Raw genomic sequence first — 18,376 nt, 5'->3', positions numbered from 1 at the left:
TTTGGAGGGTAACTAAGAAGAGCTTCCAAGAAATAACCAGCCTCACCCCAAGGACTGATTTCTGTTCCCTGTAAGTCATGGGACTCGTCTTACTGGTAGCACATCTCCAACCCCCTGACAAGATCTGGGTTCTGTTGTGCTGATGCCGTACAAACATAACGTGCAAAATTCTCCCTGTTGCATCTCTCCCTATGCAAGAGGAGATGGTTGTCTCCACTTTGTGGCTGGGGATGTCAAGGATCAAGGTTTCCCCAGGCTCACCCCATCTCTTCCATCTTCCCCAGCCACCCACCATCATCGCTTGGGGGTGTTGGTACTGGGAATGGTGGTTAACCCCCAAAACGTTTGGCTTTACGCATTGCAAACGACGCCAGTGCGACCGCTGGCATCGGGTCACGCTGGGACAGGCTGTGACCTTGCTGTCCCTCCTTGGGACTTGCCTCCCTTGCGAGCGCTTTCCGAGAGTGACTCATGTACCACAGGCTGCTGGGGGGTTTAAAAACGGCAGCAGATGGGCGACTTTTCCCTGCATGGATTTGGGGGTATTTTCAGGCATATTTTTCCAAATTTCTTCCTAAAATAACCTCTTGAGTTACCAGCAGTCAGCAGTGCCCTCCACTTGACTGTAAGCATAGCTGAAGGTTGCTCTCTTTCTCTGTGGTCACCCACCCTGCCCCTTGGCAGACACCGTGGGGAGAGCAAAAAAGCGTTTCTCATTAGGTCTCTCTGTTTGCACAAAACCTCCTTTTGTTAGAGAATATTTTCCACTCTGCAATCCCCAGGAGAGAGGGCCAAAATTAGGCTTCTTGCATACGAACGTGCGTTATCTTCGGTTCGGTCCTCTTTAGCCTCGGCAGAAATAAACACAACCCGGAGTTGTCTGTGTGTTTTGTTTTTTTTTTTTTTATTTTGGTTACCCTCTGCAAAGAAAATAAAATCTCCCGTGCCGGTATCTCTGCCCACATGCCGTGCTGGAATGAGTAAGGTGTTAATGGAAAAACTGGTCAGGGTAGGAGCAATGTGGCTTTTACACGGGAAAGCAAATTCGACGCCAAGCCCAGGAGGACCAAAGTGCTCGGAAAAAGCAATGGAAAGCGGAGAATCTACATTTTGATGTAATATGTGCTCTTTCTCAGGGAATTATGCCTATAGAAAGGCTAAAATTTTGCGTGCTGCCCATATATGCACACTGTGGGGTCTGTGTCAGGAGTTGGGCGATGGACAGTGCGGCAAAGCTTTTTTGAGCATAGATCTACCGCCTGCATCAGGTGGAAGGTAAAAGGTGCTGCGTAGGCTGGGAATTAGCATTAATTTGGGGTTGTAGGAGCTGGTTTTGGTATGCATTACCCACTCACTTGCACACACCTACTGCTGCTCTAAAAATAGGAGCTTTCTCAGGAAAACAACTGTCCCTGTATGGTGGGGTTTTTTCCCGAGCTCATACATGTAAGCGCGATAAGCAATCCTCAAGAGACTGAAAGACGACCAAAATTAAGGCAAGCAAGGAAATTATGCAACTAGTATTTCAGAATCACCTGGAGCCCCTGCTTGAGAAAGTTGTTGCTGTTCTGTTTAGTTTTGTTTTGTTAAATTTGGGCATGCCTGCAGCAAGAATTCCCAAAGGAACCCAAAGTGCATCAAGCACTTGTTTCAGTGGGATTTCAGCTCCTAACTCATTTCTGTGCCTTCGAATGTCCCAGTTTAACCTGGAGAGGAGCATTTTAGGAAGTTTAGACCTCTCTGCGTTACAGCAAGTCTTGCGAAGCACAATATGCCTATGGACATGTGACATTTCCTTCCTTCTCTCTTTGCAGAAGAGGTAAAACCGTACCCAGCAAACGGAGTGAATACAACATATCCAGAATCCCGCTATACTTCAGACTACTTCATTAGTAAGTCTCAATTATCAGTATTGTTCTGGCATGGAAGTAGCACCTATTAGAGGTTTGTCTGCCTCACGTCAGGACTGCACCACGCAGTTGTTGCTCTGTTGTGGCAGAGCGTGCAAAGTGTGTAATTTTGTCTTTCCTAGTGTTTTGGGTTTATTTAGGAGCAATCTTTATTTTTGGGGGGGTCTGCCTCGAGATGCTATAATCTCACTTTGCGAACACTGTTTGTTTGAAGCTGTAGCTCAGTAGACCTGACAAGCGACCTTAACACCCCAGAACATTCGGGTTTTTAAAAAACTTATTAAAAAAGGGGGAGACGTGGGGGAAGAAGGCTTAATTCTGAATTGCTAGGTAGGAGCCTAGCAAGGAAAGAGATGAGTCATCAATCTAGACTGCCGCGCTTCCCATTGCCATTGGTGTGGAGATGTTCTTTAAGGGCATTTGAAGTCTGTGATGTATTTCATGAACCAGCAAAAAAAAAAAAAAAACAACCCACAGTCCAACTCACCTGAATTGGGATTCCAGGAGAATTTGAATGTTGAATTCCAGGAGAATTTGAATGTTGAATTCAAGGAGAGGTGGCTGTGGAAGTGACTCACCTATCACAATCACCAATTAAACTTCTTTGCCCTGTATCTCTTTTGCTGAGACTATGCTCGTCACGATTTTCCAGCTTTTTCCCGCTAGCAGCTTGCTTGAGAGGAGTTTGGCATAATGCACGTTGATGATGGTTGAGGATGTCCTATTTTTTTAAATTGCTGCAATTATAAGACCCAATCTCTCTGTAGGTTTTAAAAGCCTTACTCAAAATTAGTGCCCAGTTGTTCCAGGTGTTTTATATCCAAAGACAGCCTCCTCTCGCACTGCAGACCTCAGATCTCACTGTGCTGTGGGAGACTGGAGAGGGAGTGAGCGACTCTCTGGTTTCTTTGAGCTGCTTGTGTTTGGGTTGCTTTCTGACGCTCCCGTTCTACCGGCAGGTTATGGCATCGAGCATGCACAGTGCGTGCCTCCCTCTGAGTTCTCTGAGCCCAGTTTCATCACAGAGTCCTACCAGACCCTCCATCCCATCAGCTCGGAAGAGCTCCTGTCCCTCAAGTACGAGAACGACTATCCCTCGGTCATCCTGCGGGACCCAGTCCAGACGGACTCCCTGCAGACAGACTACTTCACGATCAAGCAAGAAGTAGTAACGCCAGATAACATGTGCATGGGACGCGCCAGTCGAGGTACAGTTGGGCATCTCCCAGGGTTTGCTTGGGTTCTTGCCGCCTCTACCTATATCAACATAAGCTCTGCCTTCCCCTCTGTAGGAGATGTACTTCGGGGGGACCGAGGCCATCAGGGCACCGTGCAACCCCAGTAACAAAGCCACATATCTTACGAGGTTGAACTTCCAGATGGCTTTGAGCCCTTTTCTTTCCTCTACTCTGCTGCCTGGTTTTGTAGCAAAAATGGAGCATTTCTGGCTCTGTACTTTGATGTCAAACTTGAGTGAGGTTGAGACAGGCTTTAAGGTTATTAGGGGGCACAGACTGCTGCGTTGTATAAATCTCATTTTCCTAGGAGACCGGGCAAAACCCCACAAATCCTTCCCAAGTTCTCATCAGGAATTACTGTGCAAGGCTCTGAGGTGTTTTACACTTGACGATCCAAAGTCTTTATCCATTATCTCCATTGATATTGATGTCTGTTTGCTTGAACTCATAATCTGTTCTGATGAACCCAAGCCCCGTGCTTTGTCAGGAGATGCTGATGTCATGGGTTGAGTCAGCGACAGAGCCGAAGGACCCCCCGAATCCTTGTGCTACATCTCCAAAGAGTTATAGGTACACGATTCCTGTTTGAGGTGATGGGATTTAAACACCCTAAACACTTTTGAGGATCTGAGCCCAAATGCCCTTTCAATTAATATTATTAAATTCTGAACACATGGGGCCCAGATGCCTGACTACTTTGTAATTACATTGCTTAATGCAAGGCTGAGGATCTGGCTCACAGTATATATTCAAAGCAAAAGTTTAATCCGTAGAGCTCAAAGTCACTTACAACAGGTTATCGTTATCTCCTGACTCCAGGCAGGGAACCTGAGGCACGGGGAAGAGATGTGACCTGCCTGCGATGGTGCCCTGAATAGGATCCAGGTGTCCCCATGCCTAAAATTCATTATAGTAACATGTTGCTGTGAGCCAGGTTTGATGTTGAACATTTAAACCCAGCTAGGAGAGCTGGAGATGTGGTGGTTCCCTGTGAAAGCCGGAGCCCCGTTGCAGGTCTGCATTGCGTATGTGTTGCCCAGTGGAGCTCATTTGAAGTTCCTCATTCTTTTTCCAAGCTGGGAGAGCTAATGACAGGAAAGTTATTATTTGTATTACTACCTCTGCTTCTGCTGCTGGCTGAGTGTTAATATGAGAGAGGTGACTTGGACGATATGGTGAGCCAAAAGGGCAGCGGTGTTAGAATTTTACGTAAGCTCCTCTTGCTGGGGTTGTTTTTCTGGCTGTCCTTTCATCAGTGTCTTTCCCTTTTCTTGACCTTTTCTCTAACATAGGTGATTTCATAATAATTCTCACTGAAATGCAATGATTCAGGCATGCTTTTGTAATTGTACCTTGAGCCTGTTCTCACTGGCAAGCCTAAAAAGGCTCCAGGGGAGGGAAGAAAGCGCCCTTAACTCCGCAGTGGGGACCAAGGGCCCCTGGTGTTAGCAAACCCTTTACCGTACTGATTGCAATTGAAGAAATGCAATGGGCTACGGCCGTGCTTACACTAACGCGACATTTCAGCCATGTAGAAGGGACTTTGGGTGGCATAAATCTTCCCAGAGTGGCATAAAAGAGCCTTAATATAAAGCAGAGTTGAGTTTATTTATATTTACATCCATCTTTACCTTCATCTGTGTTAAAAGATTAGTCTGTCGCAAAGTCAAGTGCTTCAGCAGTGGGAAATTCAGGATGAAGGTTTTCCAGACAGTCGCCTTTTGTCTTTCTTTGTGGGGGCTTTAGGAGTTAATTCTGTGGTCCCGTGGGAGTTTATTTCACTCTGCCTTATCAGCGAGGACGTCTGGTTGGAAAGTGTAGCGGCCAAACTCTTAACAAGTATCTCCTGAGGAGGTGCAAGGCGTGATTTTTCCAAAGGCTCACATTTAGGTCAAATTTAGGTGACTTTTCAACGAAATGACCCAAGTCAGGTCTCCAACACTGCGGCTGTTCATCTGGCAGATTTTGAATTCTTTTTCTAAACGAGGTTGTGCTGCAGGTCTTCTCAGGGAAGTGGTTATGCCAATTCATGAACACGCACAAAGCGGTGTTAATTTTCCCCTTGCAGGATTCAGGAAGCGATTGAAGTGTATTCTGTGAAATTCTCAAAAAAAAAAAACAACTACAAGGGAAAAAAAAAAATAAAAAGAGTTTGAAGCGTGGATATCACCAGCAGAATCAAGCCAATGGGTCCAAATTTCAAATGATTCCGGGGCCCGCCATCAGGGCAGAGCCCACGGTAGTTGAGTCTTTTTGCAGCAAGTGCTTTTCAAACTACGACACAACAAATATTTGGGGGAGCGTGCCAGCGTCCTTCCACGTTCCTGTTCCCCTGTGATCTACTAGCTGGGCCCAAGCTGCGGGTAGCTCTGCCAATGGAAATTTCTCCAGGAGTTCTTGCACAATCCCAGCAGCTGTTTTTAGCCCGGTTTGGGAAATTAGTGAACTTGAATGATCCTGTTACGCTCTTAGTTTGTCAGTAAAGATGTTGAGCAATCGGCAGCGTACGGGAGATCAGAGAGAGAAATTTCAGTTTGGTCTTCGGAGCCTTTTTTAGCTCTCTGTTTTAAGTACAGAGGGTATACTTATGCTGTCTCTAGTGGGTGTAAAGCAGCGTAGCACTGCTGAGGATCTGGCCACTCGTGTTCTGGTCTTTACTAAAAATACCCCTGAGAGTAGCCTTGATACAACCCAGCTGTGCTCACCTTACCAGAACTGGAAAAATAGCTCTTTGAGCTCTCAGCCTTTTGCTCTCCTCCTCTATCGAATCTGCTGCTGTTTGGGGATTTGGGGGTGGAAGCTGATTGTAACATATGGCAATAAAAGGCTGCTGTATATTTCTGTGGGAAATATCAAAAGGAAAGAAGCTGGGGGTCCAGTGCCCTTGAATATGCCTGAGCAGCATTTATATAGGGCTGGCAGCGTAATATGGGACTTACTGGAGACCCATATCTTTCAGCAGCAAGAGTAAGAGGTCGTGGCACCTGAACTGAGCTTTGAATATCTGTCCGAAGTGGATTATTTCTCTGCCATTGCCTTTCTGAAGCAGATGACAATTTCCAGTTTGCCCCAGGCATCAGTCTTGGATAGAGAGTCAGGACTTTGGGTTTTTCCCTGCTCTGGTGCCTGAACATCTCTGGGGCTCAGATAGCTCTGCTCTAACTTTCGAAGATAACAAAAGCGTCGCAGTTTCAGGCCGTACTTTCGAGTTTGTTTGGAGATGAAGCGTGGTGGGACAGCAACATTTGCCTGGTTGCCTTCTGCCTGCCCAGCGGGCAGGCGAAGCGTTCTTCTCCTGGCCGCAGCAAGCTAGAGCATCCCCATGCTGGCCAGGCACATCTCACATACATTTCCTTCTCGCAGGTAAACTGGGCGGCCAGGACTCCTTCGAGAGCATAGAGAGCTACGACAGCTGCGACCGGCTGACGCAGTCCTGGAGCAGCCAGTCCTCCTTCCAGAGCCTGCAGCGCGTCCCCTCCTATGACAGCTTCGACTCGGAGGACTACCCCGCCGCCCTGCCCAACCACAAGCCCAAGGGCACCTTCAAGGACTATGTTCGAGATCGGGCCGATATGAACAAGGACAAGCCTGTCATTCCTGCTGCTGCCCTCGCTGGCTACACAGGTAGGGTCACACTCCTCAGGAAACCACCTCTCTGCTGAGCGTCTTGGGTAGAGCCTCTCCATCGGTGGAGAGCAGAGCCTCCATGGTCCCTGGGTTGCCTCAACGTCTGCGTCGCTGGCTCAGTGGCCTGTGAGTGAGGAGTTTTGGGGTGTCCCTGGGCTCAGCCACATGCATGTGGGCACACCTGAGCATATGCAGCCCCCCAAGGCTGCGTGGCCTTCAAGCGCGGGCACTCCAGACCTCGTGGAGGACGTAGAACGTGGCTGAGTACAGAGCATTTGATGCCTTGCATTTTCATTTATGCCTGGATGCCTCCTGGTTGGCTCTGGTAGGAAATGTTGTCTGGTTTGTATTGGTGAGAACACAAGGTAGTTAGAGAGCCCTCATTTCCCCTTGCAACGCTTTTATGCAACGTGCGGGGCACTTGGTAGTGGTTGCCCACCTCGGGCAGGAACGGCTGCGTTTCCAGCATCCCTGTGGGTGACGTCAAATGATCTTCTCCCCTTTTGGCATGGATGAAGCATTTGGTTTTGCTCTTTGCCTTGGTGCGAGGCAGGGATGGGACGGTGCCAAAGCAGACCCAAACATTTTCCATTCCCTGCGCTGGGAAAGATGAGAAGGTGATAGGCCACGGAAACTCTGGGTTTTTATATGACAGCCCTCCAGCAATCTGGCATCTCCATGGCGAGAAACCTGGTGGGATGGGGCTTCCAGCTAAAACTGAGGTAATCCTTTCCAGTCCTTCTGTGCCATGGCTTTCCCCTGTACTATAAGTCAAATTTGCAGGGTAGCCGCCTGCCAGTTCCCCTTTCCCTTGTACAAACTGATCCATTCTGCCCCAGCTGGTAGCAGCTGTGGCCCAGAGGAGCCAAGCGGTGGAAATAGTTTGTGCAGATAACGATCATCAAAAGGTTCAGAGCAGATCCTGAGGTGTGACTGTCCCTGAAATCTCCTCCCACGCACGGCTCATCTTAGGGCTGATATCTAGTTTGTTGTAAGGAGGGGGGGGGGGAGAGATGTAGAGGGGAGGAGAAGTGGAGAGATAATTTTAGGAGCTACGTGTAAAAAAGGAAGTGGTTTGTTGCTATAGCTTTAGTTAGAAAGAAAGCTCAGCCCTGCCTGCTGAATGAGCCTGTTTCGACCAAGTCTATGCAAAAGAAAAGTGTGCTTTGCTATTCCTGAATGGTTTTCGGCTGGGGGATGTGGTGGGGAGAGGCGTGAGTGGTAGGAGGGGCTGTGCCCCCAGACACCGTTCTCCACCGTGCCATGGAAGCTGATGTTCCTAAGAAAAGAGACCAGTGAGCACAACTTGAAATTTTAATTCCTATTTTCTCCTGATAACACCTATCACTACGGCCGGTGGAAGCGTTTCTGGGTACCCAGTGCCTGAGCAGGAGCATTGGTTGGGTTTTAACAGCTGGGGAAACTGAGGCACGGAGGCACTGGCAAAACGAGGAGCTTTATTTTCCAAACTGGATGTTTCCCTCCGCATTTGCTGGAGCTCATGGAAAAGAGCCGCCCCCGTAGAGAGGCAGCGTTCCCAACTCCCTCCACGAACGAGGAGCCGAAGTCGGCGGCTGGATCCTGCGTTTTGCCAAGGAGTATTAGCACCCCAAAGAGTGTCCTTGGACTCGTGCCGCCAGGAAGGGGAGACTTCGGTTAATGCAGTGCCAGAGCACACTTCCAAACGTTTTACGCTGCCTAACATTTTCCCTTGCCTCATTTCAAACCCCGTTTTGAGCCGGGAAGATAATCCCTTGGCCCGGGCATTTCGCTGTGATCAATAAGTGGGAGCGCCCGATTTTTTTTTTTTTTTCTTCTGCGTTTGCTTTACTTGAGAAACTTTAAATGGGGAGAGGAAAATCAGAGGTTTCCAGAATCAGCAGTCACTTGGAAATCCTTGGGCTGGAGTACTGCTTGCGTACTCCGAAGCCTGCTAAGCAATAATTCGGTACTCAAACCGCCACAGCCCACACTGGGAAAGATCTTTGGACAGCTGAACTTTGCGGACATGTGACTCCAGGGATGTCCTCTGTCCCTTTTTAAAGCCTACTGACCTGTCAGCACCTTACGTTTTCTGGGCAGAGGGAGCCCAGCCCGGGTGCGGAGCGAAGCCAGGTTGCTGTGAAAGCAGGTCACGGCGAGAGCAAGTGAGAACACGTTGCATTACAAACCGGAGGAGAACTGGGCACTCTCAAAACTGCTTTGTCTTAGTGTATTTCTGAAAAAAAAAAAAAAGAGAAAAATCCAGGCTGGCCACTGAGAAGTGCTGGACTTCTTGGGCCAGCGGAGCAAGGAGCGCGGGGACTCTCAGGCAGAACTCTTAGGTCCTTCTTCCTTTTTTTTTTGCTTTGCTTTACATGACTTTTACTTTACTCGGGGGAGGAAGTGCTGTCTAACAGCTTGAGCAGAGGAACTTGAAGCCTGGGCTCCCTTTGCAGCACTGCTGAGGAGGTGGAGCCTCCAAACGAGCAGAGTAGGGGATTACCAGCCCAGGGTCCCAAAGCGCCGGGACCCCTTTCTACTCAGATGATGCCTCGAGCAGAGGTCCAACACCAGTGGTGACTGGTGGAGCCAATGGAGCACCCAACAGATGTGCCATGGTGTGCACCTTTTAAGGCTGGAAGGGTGAAGCCTGGGAGATCACATCCTTCATCTCATGACTTTAAGAACTTGACAATATTGTTCAGGTTTTGTTAGCAAGGGCCTGTTTTGCTGGTGGCCCGGGGAGGTGGCACAGTGCTTTATCGCAGCCACGGCAGATCTCTGATGGTATCTGCCCTAGGAGGCGCATGCTTTGGTGAGAAGGTGCATTTTGGCGGAAGCTCCATTTGCGTTTGATGTGTTCTTCACCCAGCTCGCAAGCAGCTTTTCAAAGCTGCGTTATCTGCCCCCACATCTTGACCTAATTTAACAAGTTGCCATGGTTGCTCACATAGAGGTTGTTGCAATTTTCTTATCTTTTTTTGAAGGAGAAATGTAACTGCTCAGGAGTTGATGAACTTCAGTTTCCATAGGTGCAGGGAGGGCTGGCTCTGGACACCTCTGGTTTCGGGGCCAGCTCTCTCAAAGCTTGGCCAGCTTGAGTCTTACATTAAGCCGGATATATTTTTTTTTGGTCATGACCTAAGAAACGGAGAGAGAATGCATCTATTAAATTTAGGCGAGTGGTTTGTCAGGGTGCATCTTCTCTGCAGGCAGATGTGCTAAACCTCACCTTGGCTTAGCCGAGCTCAGTTCGAGCTCCCTCCTTCATGTGTTTGGTGTGGGCGGGCGGCTTGTCCTAGGTGCACGCCGGGACATGGGCATAGATCCCTCCGTACCTGAGTCCAGGTGGGCTAAATCGAGCTCAGCTTTGCCTCCGTGCCACCCGCGGCTGTGCCGTAGCTGCATCCTGCAAGCCGCTGCCTCCGACGGGTATACCGTGGCCACCAGCATCCTTCGTGAGACCAGACACCACGTGGATAAATGCGGACGGTGTGTAGCAGAGAGGGTCTGACCGCATTGGTCTTCGGCCTTTCTGCCCTATATTCGTTTTTCCACTCTGCCGACCTACTTGTGCAGCTGCCCTCCTGGTGATGCAGGTCCAGGGGAGGTTCAGAGCCTCCCTCTGCCCCTGTGGTTGGCGATAGCCACTCAGGACTGAATTGTTTTCAGCTTTTCTTGAGCACCTGCGTGGGTTTATAGCCAAGATGTGGTGTTTGTTTGCTTTGCGGTACGTAGGACCTCGGCATCATCTGTGCAGGCCGGGGCTTTCCATCTCACGGTGTTGGCTGCGTTGCCATGCCACCAGAGATGCGATGTGCCGAGCTGCTGCTCCACGTAGCTGAACAGACAGAGCAGAGCGATACCCCTCGGGTTTGAGAGGTGAAGGGAGGAAAGAGGGATGAAAAAGGTCAAATGAGTGCACGCCAAACCTTGATCCCTCATCTCCAAGGCTGGTTTTGCATTTGTGATGCTGTCCTCTCTTACGGACCTGGTTAGGAAGTTGCTGATGCCTTTGTAGACAATCTTAGCACCTAAAGAGTTAATGCCCCCTTCCCAGCTAATATCATACATGACCTGAGCGTCTCTCTTAGCGACAGATTGATGGTATCTTCGTTATCATGCTGCCTTTAACGAAGACAGAAGGTTGTGCAGGGAATAGCCACCTCTCACAGATGCTATCTCGCCCAAGCGCCCAGGAGGGCTTCTGTCTACCAAACGGTTTTGCCCCGGCCGGATCCAACCCTGTCCCTTGCTATCAGCATTTGCAGTACCATGTCGATGGGGCCCAAATTTGCCTGCTTAAACCCACCCCGCCCTGTCCGAATTGTCTGCGGTGCGGATCCTGAAGCCTTCGACGAGCCTCCGTTTCTGAGCGATGCTTATCTGTGACGCAGAAGTGAAAGCACGCAGCTGCTGTTTTGCAAGAAAGTCGAGTCGGTGCCAAAGAAAGTGGGTGTCTTTGAAGAGAGCTTGTGTGCTGCTTCCCCCCTTCTCTCTGCCTGTGCTGCTGGGCTGAAGCTTCCACCAGCAAGCTGTGCTGTGCTCACTGGCATCCGAAAATCCACCAGCAGCTGCCTTCCCAGCCCCTCTCCCACCGTGGTCCGGTGATGCGGCTGTGCTTAACATCAAGGCTCTGTGCAGTAGCGTTCCTGGAAACATCCGCATCCTTCCTTGCCTGCTTGCCTGCACTTCTGGAGAAGTGCACCTATACGGGCATCCGTAACCACTTGTACCTTGGGTTAGGGGAATTTGGAGATGCTCTCGGCAATCAGAAGCAGCGTGACAGCCCCTCTGTCCCCTGTGCGATGCAGGGCATGTTGTTAACTCGCTCCTTCGGAGTCATACCCTTTTACCTGCCCTTACAGGGGGATTTCAAGTGTGACCAGCCAGCGGCTCCTGCCCCCAGTGCCGAGCCTGCGGGGGCCCAGCAGCCCTTTTTGCCTCCGTGAGGTGGGGAGCTCGAGGGTGGGGTGCGGGACTGGTTGGGTGGCTCCCGCTCCACCTGCCAGACATGTGCAAATGACAGTGAAATCAGCCCCACGCAACGCTGCCCAACCGTGACGGCAGCTCAGCTCTCACCGGAGCTGCTGCAGCCGCCGGCACCGGCTTCTCAGCAGCCCGCAGCCGCCGGCAAAGCAGCAACTGTGGCTTACTCCCTCCTTCGAGCAATGAGCGGGAGCATTGCACGGCAGCTCTCGGCCTGCAGGACCACCTTCAGGGGGAGATGGGAAGCTCACGAAACCCCTTGGGCTTTGCCAGGTGCCTCGGGAGTGAGACCAGTCCTCCCAGTGTGTTCTTCCTCGAAACAGAGAAGCAGAACTGGCCCAGAGTGGTCTGCCTGGCTGCTCTGCTGTATATAAGCATGGTCTAAAGCATGTAGCTCCCCAAGGAAGGTGCTTTTTGGGTCTTTCCCCGCTTTCTTCACACCTGCTCTTTGGAGATGCTTCCATCCGAGCTCCACCGCTTCCCTCCCACCCATGGCCAAGCCGGCCCTTTGCGGTGGCGTGACTGCCTGCCCCAGTACTGGGCAGGAGCTTGGGAGGAGGTGGTTGGGCTTGGTCTAAAAGGGGAGTGATGGGGACGAGCTTTGCCATCCCACAGCGGGATGGGGGAAATTGGGGTCCTTCAGTGCCTCAGTGCCATTGAAGGGGGCTCGGGCAGGGCGGGCACGTGAGTGAGGCGAAGGCTGTTTTGGAGACGTTGCTATGCCCAATTGTTTTGTTGGGTTGGAACCACAAACCACAGAGCGAAAAGTATAGGTGCGCCGCTGTGTTTTTTTTTCTTCTTCTTCTTTTCTTGTTGTTTGAAAGAAGTAAAACAAAACAGAAGCCGTTGAGAGGGGTGGGGGTGTGAAACCATCTCGAGAGAGAGTTGGGGATGACGTGTTTCGGGCCGTGCCTTCCTGGGTACGGCACGGATGCCCATCTGCCCCAGTCGGGTGGTACCACCATCACCACGCCGGTGAAAGTGGCCGTCGTGCTTAATTTTGCTTTCAAACCCCTCCTGAGCCACTGGATAAGAAGGTGGTGGGGGACCTCCCATCCCGACCAAAGGAGGATGGCACAGGGATGGGATGGCACCAAACCCTTTGCTCTGGGGACACCCACGGGTGGCACTGAAGGACCGCTGTCAAGGAGGCACCGCTCGGCCAGCAGTTCCCGTTGGAGCAGCCGGCCTTCATCTGGCTTAAGAGGCATATTTTCCCCCTGACGCGGGAGAATTCCTACGGTGTGACACTCCCCGCTGAAGGACCCCGTTCAGTGCCACCGAGGCCAGACAGGGTTCCCATTGTGGCCCCGTCGGACGGGCGAGTCCCTCCGGCGGGGGCTATTCTTAGCAGACTCCGCGAGTGCCGGAGGTCGTGGCGAGGCGGGAGGACATCCCACCACTCTCTGAGTCCTCGCCTTGTCTTTTGGGGAGCGGGGGCTGCCCCCGTCCCCCAGCCAGGGCCAGGCTTACTCTGGGAAGCCCCTAGATATGTGTGGCACCATAAAGGGTGGCTTGTGTCCCTCCACGCCACGCTTGGGGCTGCATCCAAAAAAAGGCTGCGAGAACTCTCCAGTGGTGGTTGTTTTTTGGAGATAACCAAGGCAACAGGTCGCTTGGTGGGGTACTGAGCTTCACCAGCCTTGGGGCAGTCGGTGTGGCTGTGCGTGCTTGTACCGGGATCTGGACCAGGCGTCGCCGTGGGGATTTCCAGCTCCGGCCAGGGACGAGCAGAAGGGTTGAAGCAGAAGGGCTGGAAAATGGGCGCTGCTCCCAGCTCCTGCGGGGGCGGAGGTTTGGGGTGCGGAGACAAGCCCGGCAGCTTCATGCTCGCCCTGATTGCTTTGGGGCTGCAATGTTGGGGGGATCGCATCTGTGCAAACCAAGGGGCCCCTTGAAATCCTTTAGGCATTGGGGAAAAATAACTCCCTGCTCCTTGCTGGTCTGCAGGGTGGGCGAAAGAAGCTTATTTCTGAAGATGGCCCACCCAGCACTAATTACAGCTGTACTGGTCCACCAGATGATGCATGGACCTCCAGCACCCCTGCCCTGTGATCGCCCCAGAGCTGGTTTTGGGCACGCAGGCTCGGGCACGCGCTGGGGTTTGGTTCCTGCCACCTCGTGCACCACCCGCTTCGCTGACATTTCGGAGTCGTGCGGCAGCGGCACATCTGCAGGGCCTCCACTGCCTTCCCCTCTGGCAGGGCGTGTGTTTATAGGAGCTGAGACATGCCTGCGAGCCCTGCAGTAAACACATTCTTGACATAATTGCTTGTCCAACACAGAGGAATTTGGGGTTTTACACTCGTCCCGCAGGCAGCTCGGAATAGACCTTGGGAATCCCTGTTCCAAGGATGACACCGCGTCCTTCAAAATCCCAAAATACCCGGCGGAGCGGCACCCGGCGGAGCGGCAGGAGCCCTATCTCGCTTGTTGGAGAGAGGGTGAGATCGCTGGGTTTCCCGACACCTCTCCATGCCAGCTGGCAGCTGAGCCACGAGCACCGAGCGGCCGCTTGGCTCAGGGTTAATGATGCTCGAACCTTGAGAGGCTCCTGCAAAGCCACGGTGGCCCAGGGGTGTTTTGAGGGCGGTTGCTTACCCAAGAACCCGGTGCCCGGGTGATAGGTTTCCATCCATCTTATTTTGGGGAAGGAATAAAAAAAATAATCCTTGTTCTGTGGTTGGGCAGGAGAGAAATCAATGTGAGGTGATGAACCTGGTCTCGCTTCAGTCTTGTCTCCTAGGAGTGTTTCTCTGTCAACCCGATTTGGGCCGCTCTCCCCTCCCTGCGTGTAGGGAATTGGTGTCAAGTTGGATGGGCCAAGAGAAACCAGCCCCACGTGAATTCACCCGTGATTCCCTGCGGAGGAGCTCAGGCGGCTGAAATAACCTTTTTGCCCAATGTTTTCTCTGCATTTAAAGTCCGCTGCTATAAATAGGTTGAAGCTTTGAGAGGCGGTGGCATTTCAGGCCAGGGTTTTGGCTCTTCTCTTTCCAATGAGAGGCGAAGGCGTCATCTGAATGTCCTCCCTCGCTTTGGCGTGGATAACCCAACTCCATCCCTACCGGAGAGCACGGTCGTGGAGTCAACGTCTTGGCAGGCTCCCGCCGGGCTGGAGCCTTTCCCCGCTGAGTGTCGTCTTCCCATTTACAAGCGGAGAGATGCCGGGAGCTCTCTGCTTCATCCTGCCAAGGGCTGGGCGATAACCCCCAGGGCTTGGCGGAGGATGCGGTGCTGCAAAACCCTGGAGCGGTTTCTTAGGGATAACAGGAGGGAAACAATTTGGGGAGGGCTGGACAGGGCACAGCAATTCCCCTGTCCCGGAGCCAGCTCTCTCATTTCCTCCTCCCCGACAAGCTCGGCTGCTTTTGAGTCATTTTAAACCTCGTGGAAAAGGGGGAACAGCCCTCTCTTCCCTCTTCGGGTTATCCCGCAGCCACAGCTCTGACAGCCATCGTTGTCATTCATGGAAATAGGCTGTTCTCCATCCCTTTTTTTGAGTAAATAACTTTTTTACCTGCTCGAAGCTTGTCCTCATGGCTGTCAGCAGGCGGGTTTACCCCAGCCTGCCATCCTAATCCAGCCTCTGCCAGTCTTTTTGAGATAAATCATTTCCTCTGACTGTTTATTATTATTATTATTATTATTATTATTATTATTATTATTATTATTATTATTATTATTATTATTATTATTATTATTATTATTGCCATTATTAGTGAATATATTCTAAGCTGCGTTTAAAACGTGGCAAAATCTCTCCCGGAACATGTCGCCCAGAGCTAAGTGCAATATTTTTGGGTGCGGCCGCATTTGGAAGTTGCTCATCAAAGAGATTTTTGGCTTGAGGGCTTCTCCTCTACCTTTGATTGGGACACAAGCGTGGAGGAGAGAGAAGTATTTTGAAATTGCTCTGCGTACCCCATTAAATCCAGCTGAAACCAGGCTGGGGAGCCGCAGGCTCCCAGTGGGGTGCACCAGGTTAGATGTGTTGGGCTCAGGCCCACGAGACAAATTGCTGTTGGCCAAAATTAAGACCCAGAGGGGGAAAGATGGAGAAGGCGGCGTTGTAAGGAGGGGCTGAACGTACGTGGCGCGGGATGCTGCGTGCCACCTCGTGCCTCACCAGCTGGATTAGGGGAACCAGCAGCCGCAGGGAGGTTTGCTTATGGTTTTGTGAAGACCGTGCCAAGATGGGGAGACCCACCGGTCCGGAGGTGGTGAGATCTGCCTGCTTGAGCCAGTCAGCGCCTACCTTCGCCGCGCTGAGCTCCGTGAGCCCGCCTAGCCCATTCCTGCCGCAACACGCCCTGGGAAGAAGCCAAATAATTTTCATACCTGGGTCCCCCCCTTATCTCGGGTAAACAGCGACGGAGCAAAGAGTCAAGGTCGGGAAGCGGGAGTCTGCCGGAGTTCATGCGATGGCCAGGAGCTTTTTTGGCACAGAGGAAGCGGTGGGGCTCTTGTGCCAAGACGATGACTCCTCTCTGTTTGGATGCCAGAAAAATAATCCTATTTACGTAACTTGAAGTGAAGCATTCCAGTGCATGAATATTCAGCTCTCATTGCAAATAGGAAGCTCTTTTACCTGCAGGGTTTTAACTCTCAGCCCAGATCTTGCCCTGTGGCCGCTGATGCTTTTTTTTTAACAGTAGAAGGTTTTATTTCTTTTCCCTCAGCACTGTTTGCATGTGATTTTCTTTTTCCCCTCCGGGATATAAGAGGCTGTGCTTTCCTGGCATTAATGTCTCGTGTTTCCTTTGTCTTTCTAGGCAGTGGACCCATCCAACTGTGGCAATTCCTGCTGGAACTGCTCACTGACAAGTCCTGTCAGTCCTTCATCAGCTGGACGGGCGATGGCTGGGAATTCAAGCTTTCCGACCCAGATGAGGTAGGGTGGCCTGCAATTAAGCGCACAGCCCAAATTCCTCTGAAATATTGGTGTGGATAACCTTCCCCTCCTCCCTGCAGGGCTGAGATTCGGGCGGTCGCATCGTTCTGGTTTTGGGTATGTGTAGGGGAAAACAATGAATTAGAGCCCAACTGAAAACTTATTAAAAATTGGGCTGCGGTAATACCTAGGAAGCAGTAATTTGCACCCAAATCTGGGTGGGAAGTGGCTGAAACAGCATAAAGAGAGGCGTAGTGCCAAACCCCTTCAAATAGGAGGTGTGCAGGTGAGGGGCGGGGGGGCTTCCCACTGCTTTTGGGGAACGGATGGGATTCATTCCCTTCCCCTGACATATATCCTCATAGAGCCCTCCATAATATTCTGCCATTGCGTGGAGGGTAGTTTTCCCAAACTTCAATGCTCATGACCCATCCACGTCCATCTAAATGACGAGGAAAGTTCTCTTTTTCCCCTTTGTGTCTGACACCACTGCCTGCCCAACCCAGCCAGATTGATTTTCCCTTCCCATCCCTGCGATGCGCATCCCTCCCTTGACTCTCCCTCCTCCTTCCTCCCAGGTGGCCAGGCGATGGGGCAAGAGGAAAAACAAACCCAAGATGAACTACGAGAAGCTGAGCCGCGGTTTGCGCTACTACTACGACAAGAACATCATCCACAAGACGGCCGGGAAACGCTACGTCTACCGTTTCGTCTGCGACCTGCAGAGCCTGCTGGGCTACACGCCCGAGGAGCTCCACGCCATGCTGGACGTCAAGCCCGACGCCGATGAGTGAAGACGGCTGGCCGGGGCAGAGGATCACCCCCGGGGCATTTTGAAGAGTCAATGGGACTTTTTCTGTTGGTTCTTTTTTTTTTTTTTTTTTTTTAAATTTTTGCTGTTATTTTTGTTGTTGGATATTTTTTTTTTATTTTTTATTTTTAAAGAGCAACTCAGATTTGATGCGTTGAGGATGTGGGGAGAGAGGGTGGCGGAAGAGGCAAACTTTTGGTCGAAACTTAAAAAGTTTGGTTCGGAGAAGGATGGGCTTTTATTTTTTTTTTTTTCCTGAAAGCTCCAAGACAGGCTTTTTTGAGGTGAAATTCTGAGTTTTAAGAAAGCCAGAAAAATGTAGCTCACTTAAAAAAAAAAAAAACAAAAACAACAACCCCCTCCCCACCCCTTGCTGTTTAGAAAAAATACTATCAAATGGATCCCTTTGCTTTTTGTGTTACTCGCGCACAAACTGACCGTTCAGGAAATGACAGTGTTCCCGAGGATTTGAGGGTTTTACACTTTTTTTAGGGGGGGGAGTGGGGAGGGAAAACCAATGGGGGTGAATATTCCTGCTTCGGGGAGGGGCAATATAGGAAAAAAACAAGAACTGATTGTCGTTCTTGTTACATCGCCTTTCTGTCGGTTGTCGTCTTTTCTACAAAAGACAAAATTTTTGCTAAGAGGGATCAAGACTTATTTTTTTTTTTATAATTTGTTAAAAGTTTTATTTTATTAAATTTTGTGCCAGTATTTTTTTTTTTAATAGTCTTAAGCTCTAAGATGGTCTCAGTATTGCAATATTGTGTGTGTTTGTTTCTGTTATGCCAGCAGAGAGTTTTATCACAGTGAGGAAAAAGGAAAAAAAAAAAAATTATAAAAATAACAAATTGGTTTATGTAGACCCCACGGGAGAAGCGTAGCGCTACGGCTCGGCATCTCCGAATCGTATGTGAAGGAAAAT

General features: G+C 50.7%; 1 protein-coding gene across 3 annotated transcripts in view; it reads left to right on the top strand.

Annotated features, from left to right (window-relative positions):
* ETS1 (ETS proto-oncogene 1, transcription factor) overlaps window positions 1-17,992 on the top strand; it is a gene marked incomplete at its 5' end in the record, with an annotated part of 74,626 nt that extends 56,634 nt beyond the window's left edge. For 2 of the 3 annotated variants that reach the window (XM_082493929.1, XM_082493930.1), the window contains 5 exons: window positions 1,815-1,892; window positions 2,870-3,118; window positions 6,512-6,772; window positions 16,522-16,640; window positions 17,219-17,992. In XM_082493929.1, the coding sequence (XP_082350055.1) occupies window positions 1,815-1,892; window positions 2,870-3,118; window positions 6,512-6,772; window positions 16,522-16,640; window positions 17,219-17,434 (923 nt within the window). In that variant the 3' untranslated portion in view covers window positions 17,435-17,992. The remainder of the gene's footprint in view (window positions 1-1,814; window positions 1,893-2,869; window positions 3,119-6,511; window positions 6,773-16,521; window positions 16,641-17,218) is intronic. The other variant, XM_082493931.1, reaches the window with a different exon arrangement.
* Between the last annotated feature and the right edge of the window lie 384 nt (window positions 17,993-18,376).

The sequence above is a fragment of the Vanellus vanellus genome (genome assembly GCF_965231255.1).
Source record: "Vanellus vanellus genome assembly, chromosome: 21".
Classification (NCBI taxonomy): Eukaryota; Metazoa; Chordata; class Aves; order Charadriiformes; family Charadriidae; genus Vanellus; species Vanellus vanellus.
The sequence above is the reverse complement of the archived record's forward strand: the minus strand, read 5'-3'. Positions and strand labels throughout refer to the sequence as shown.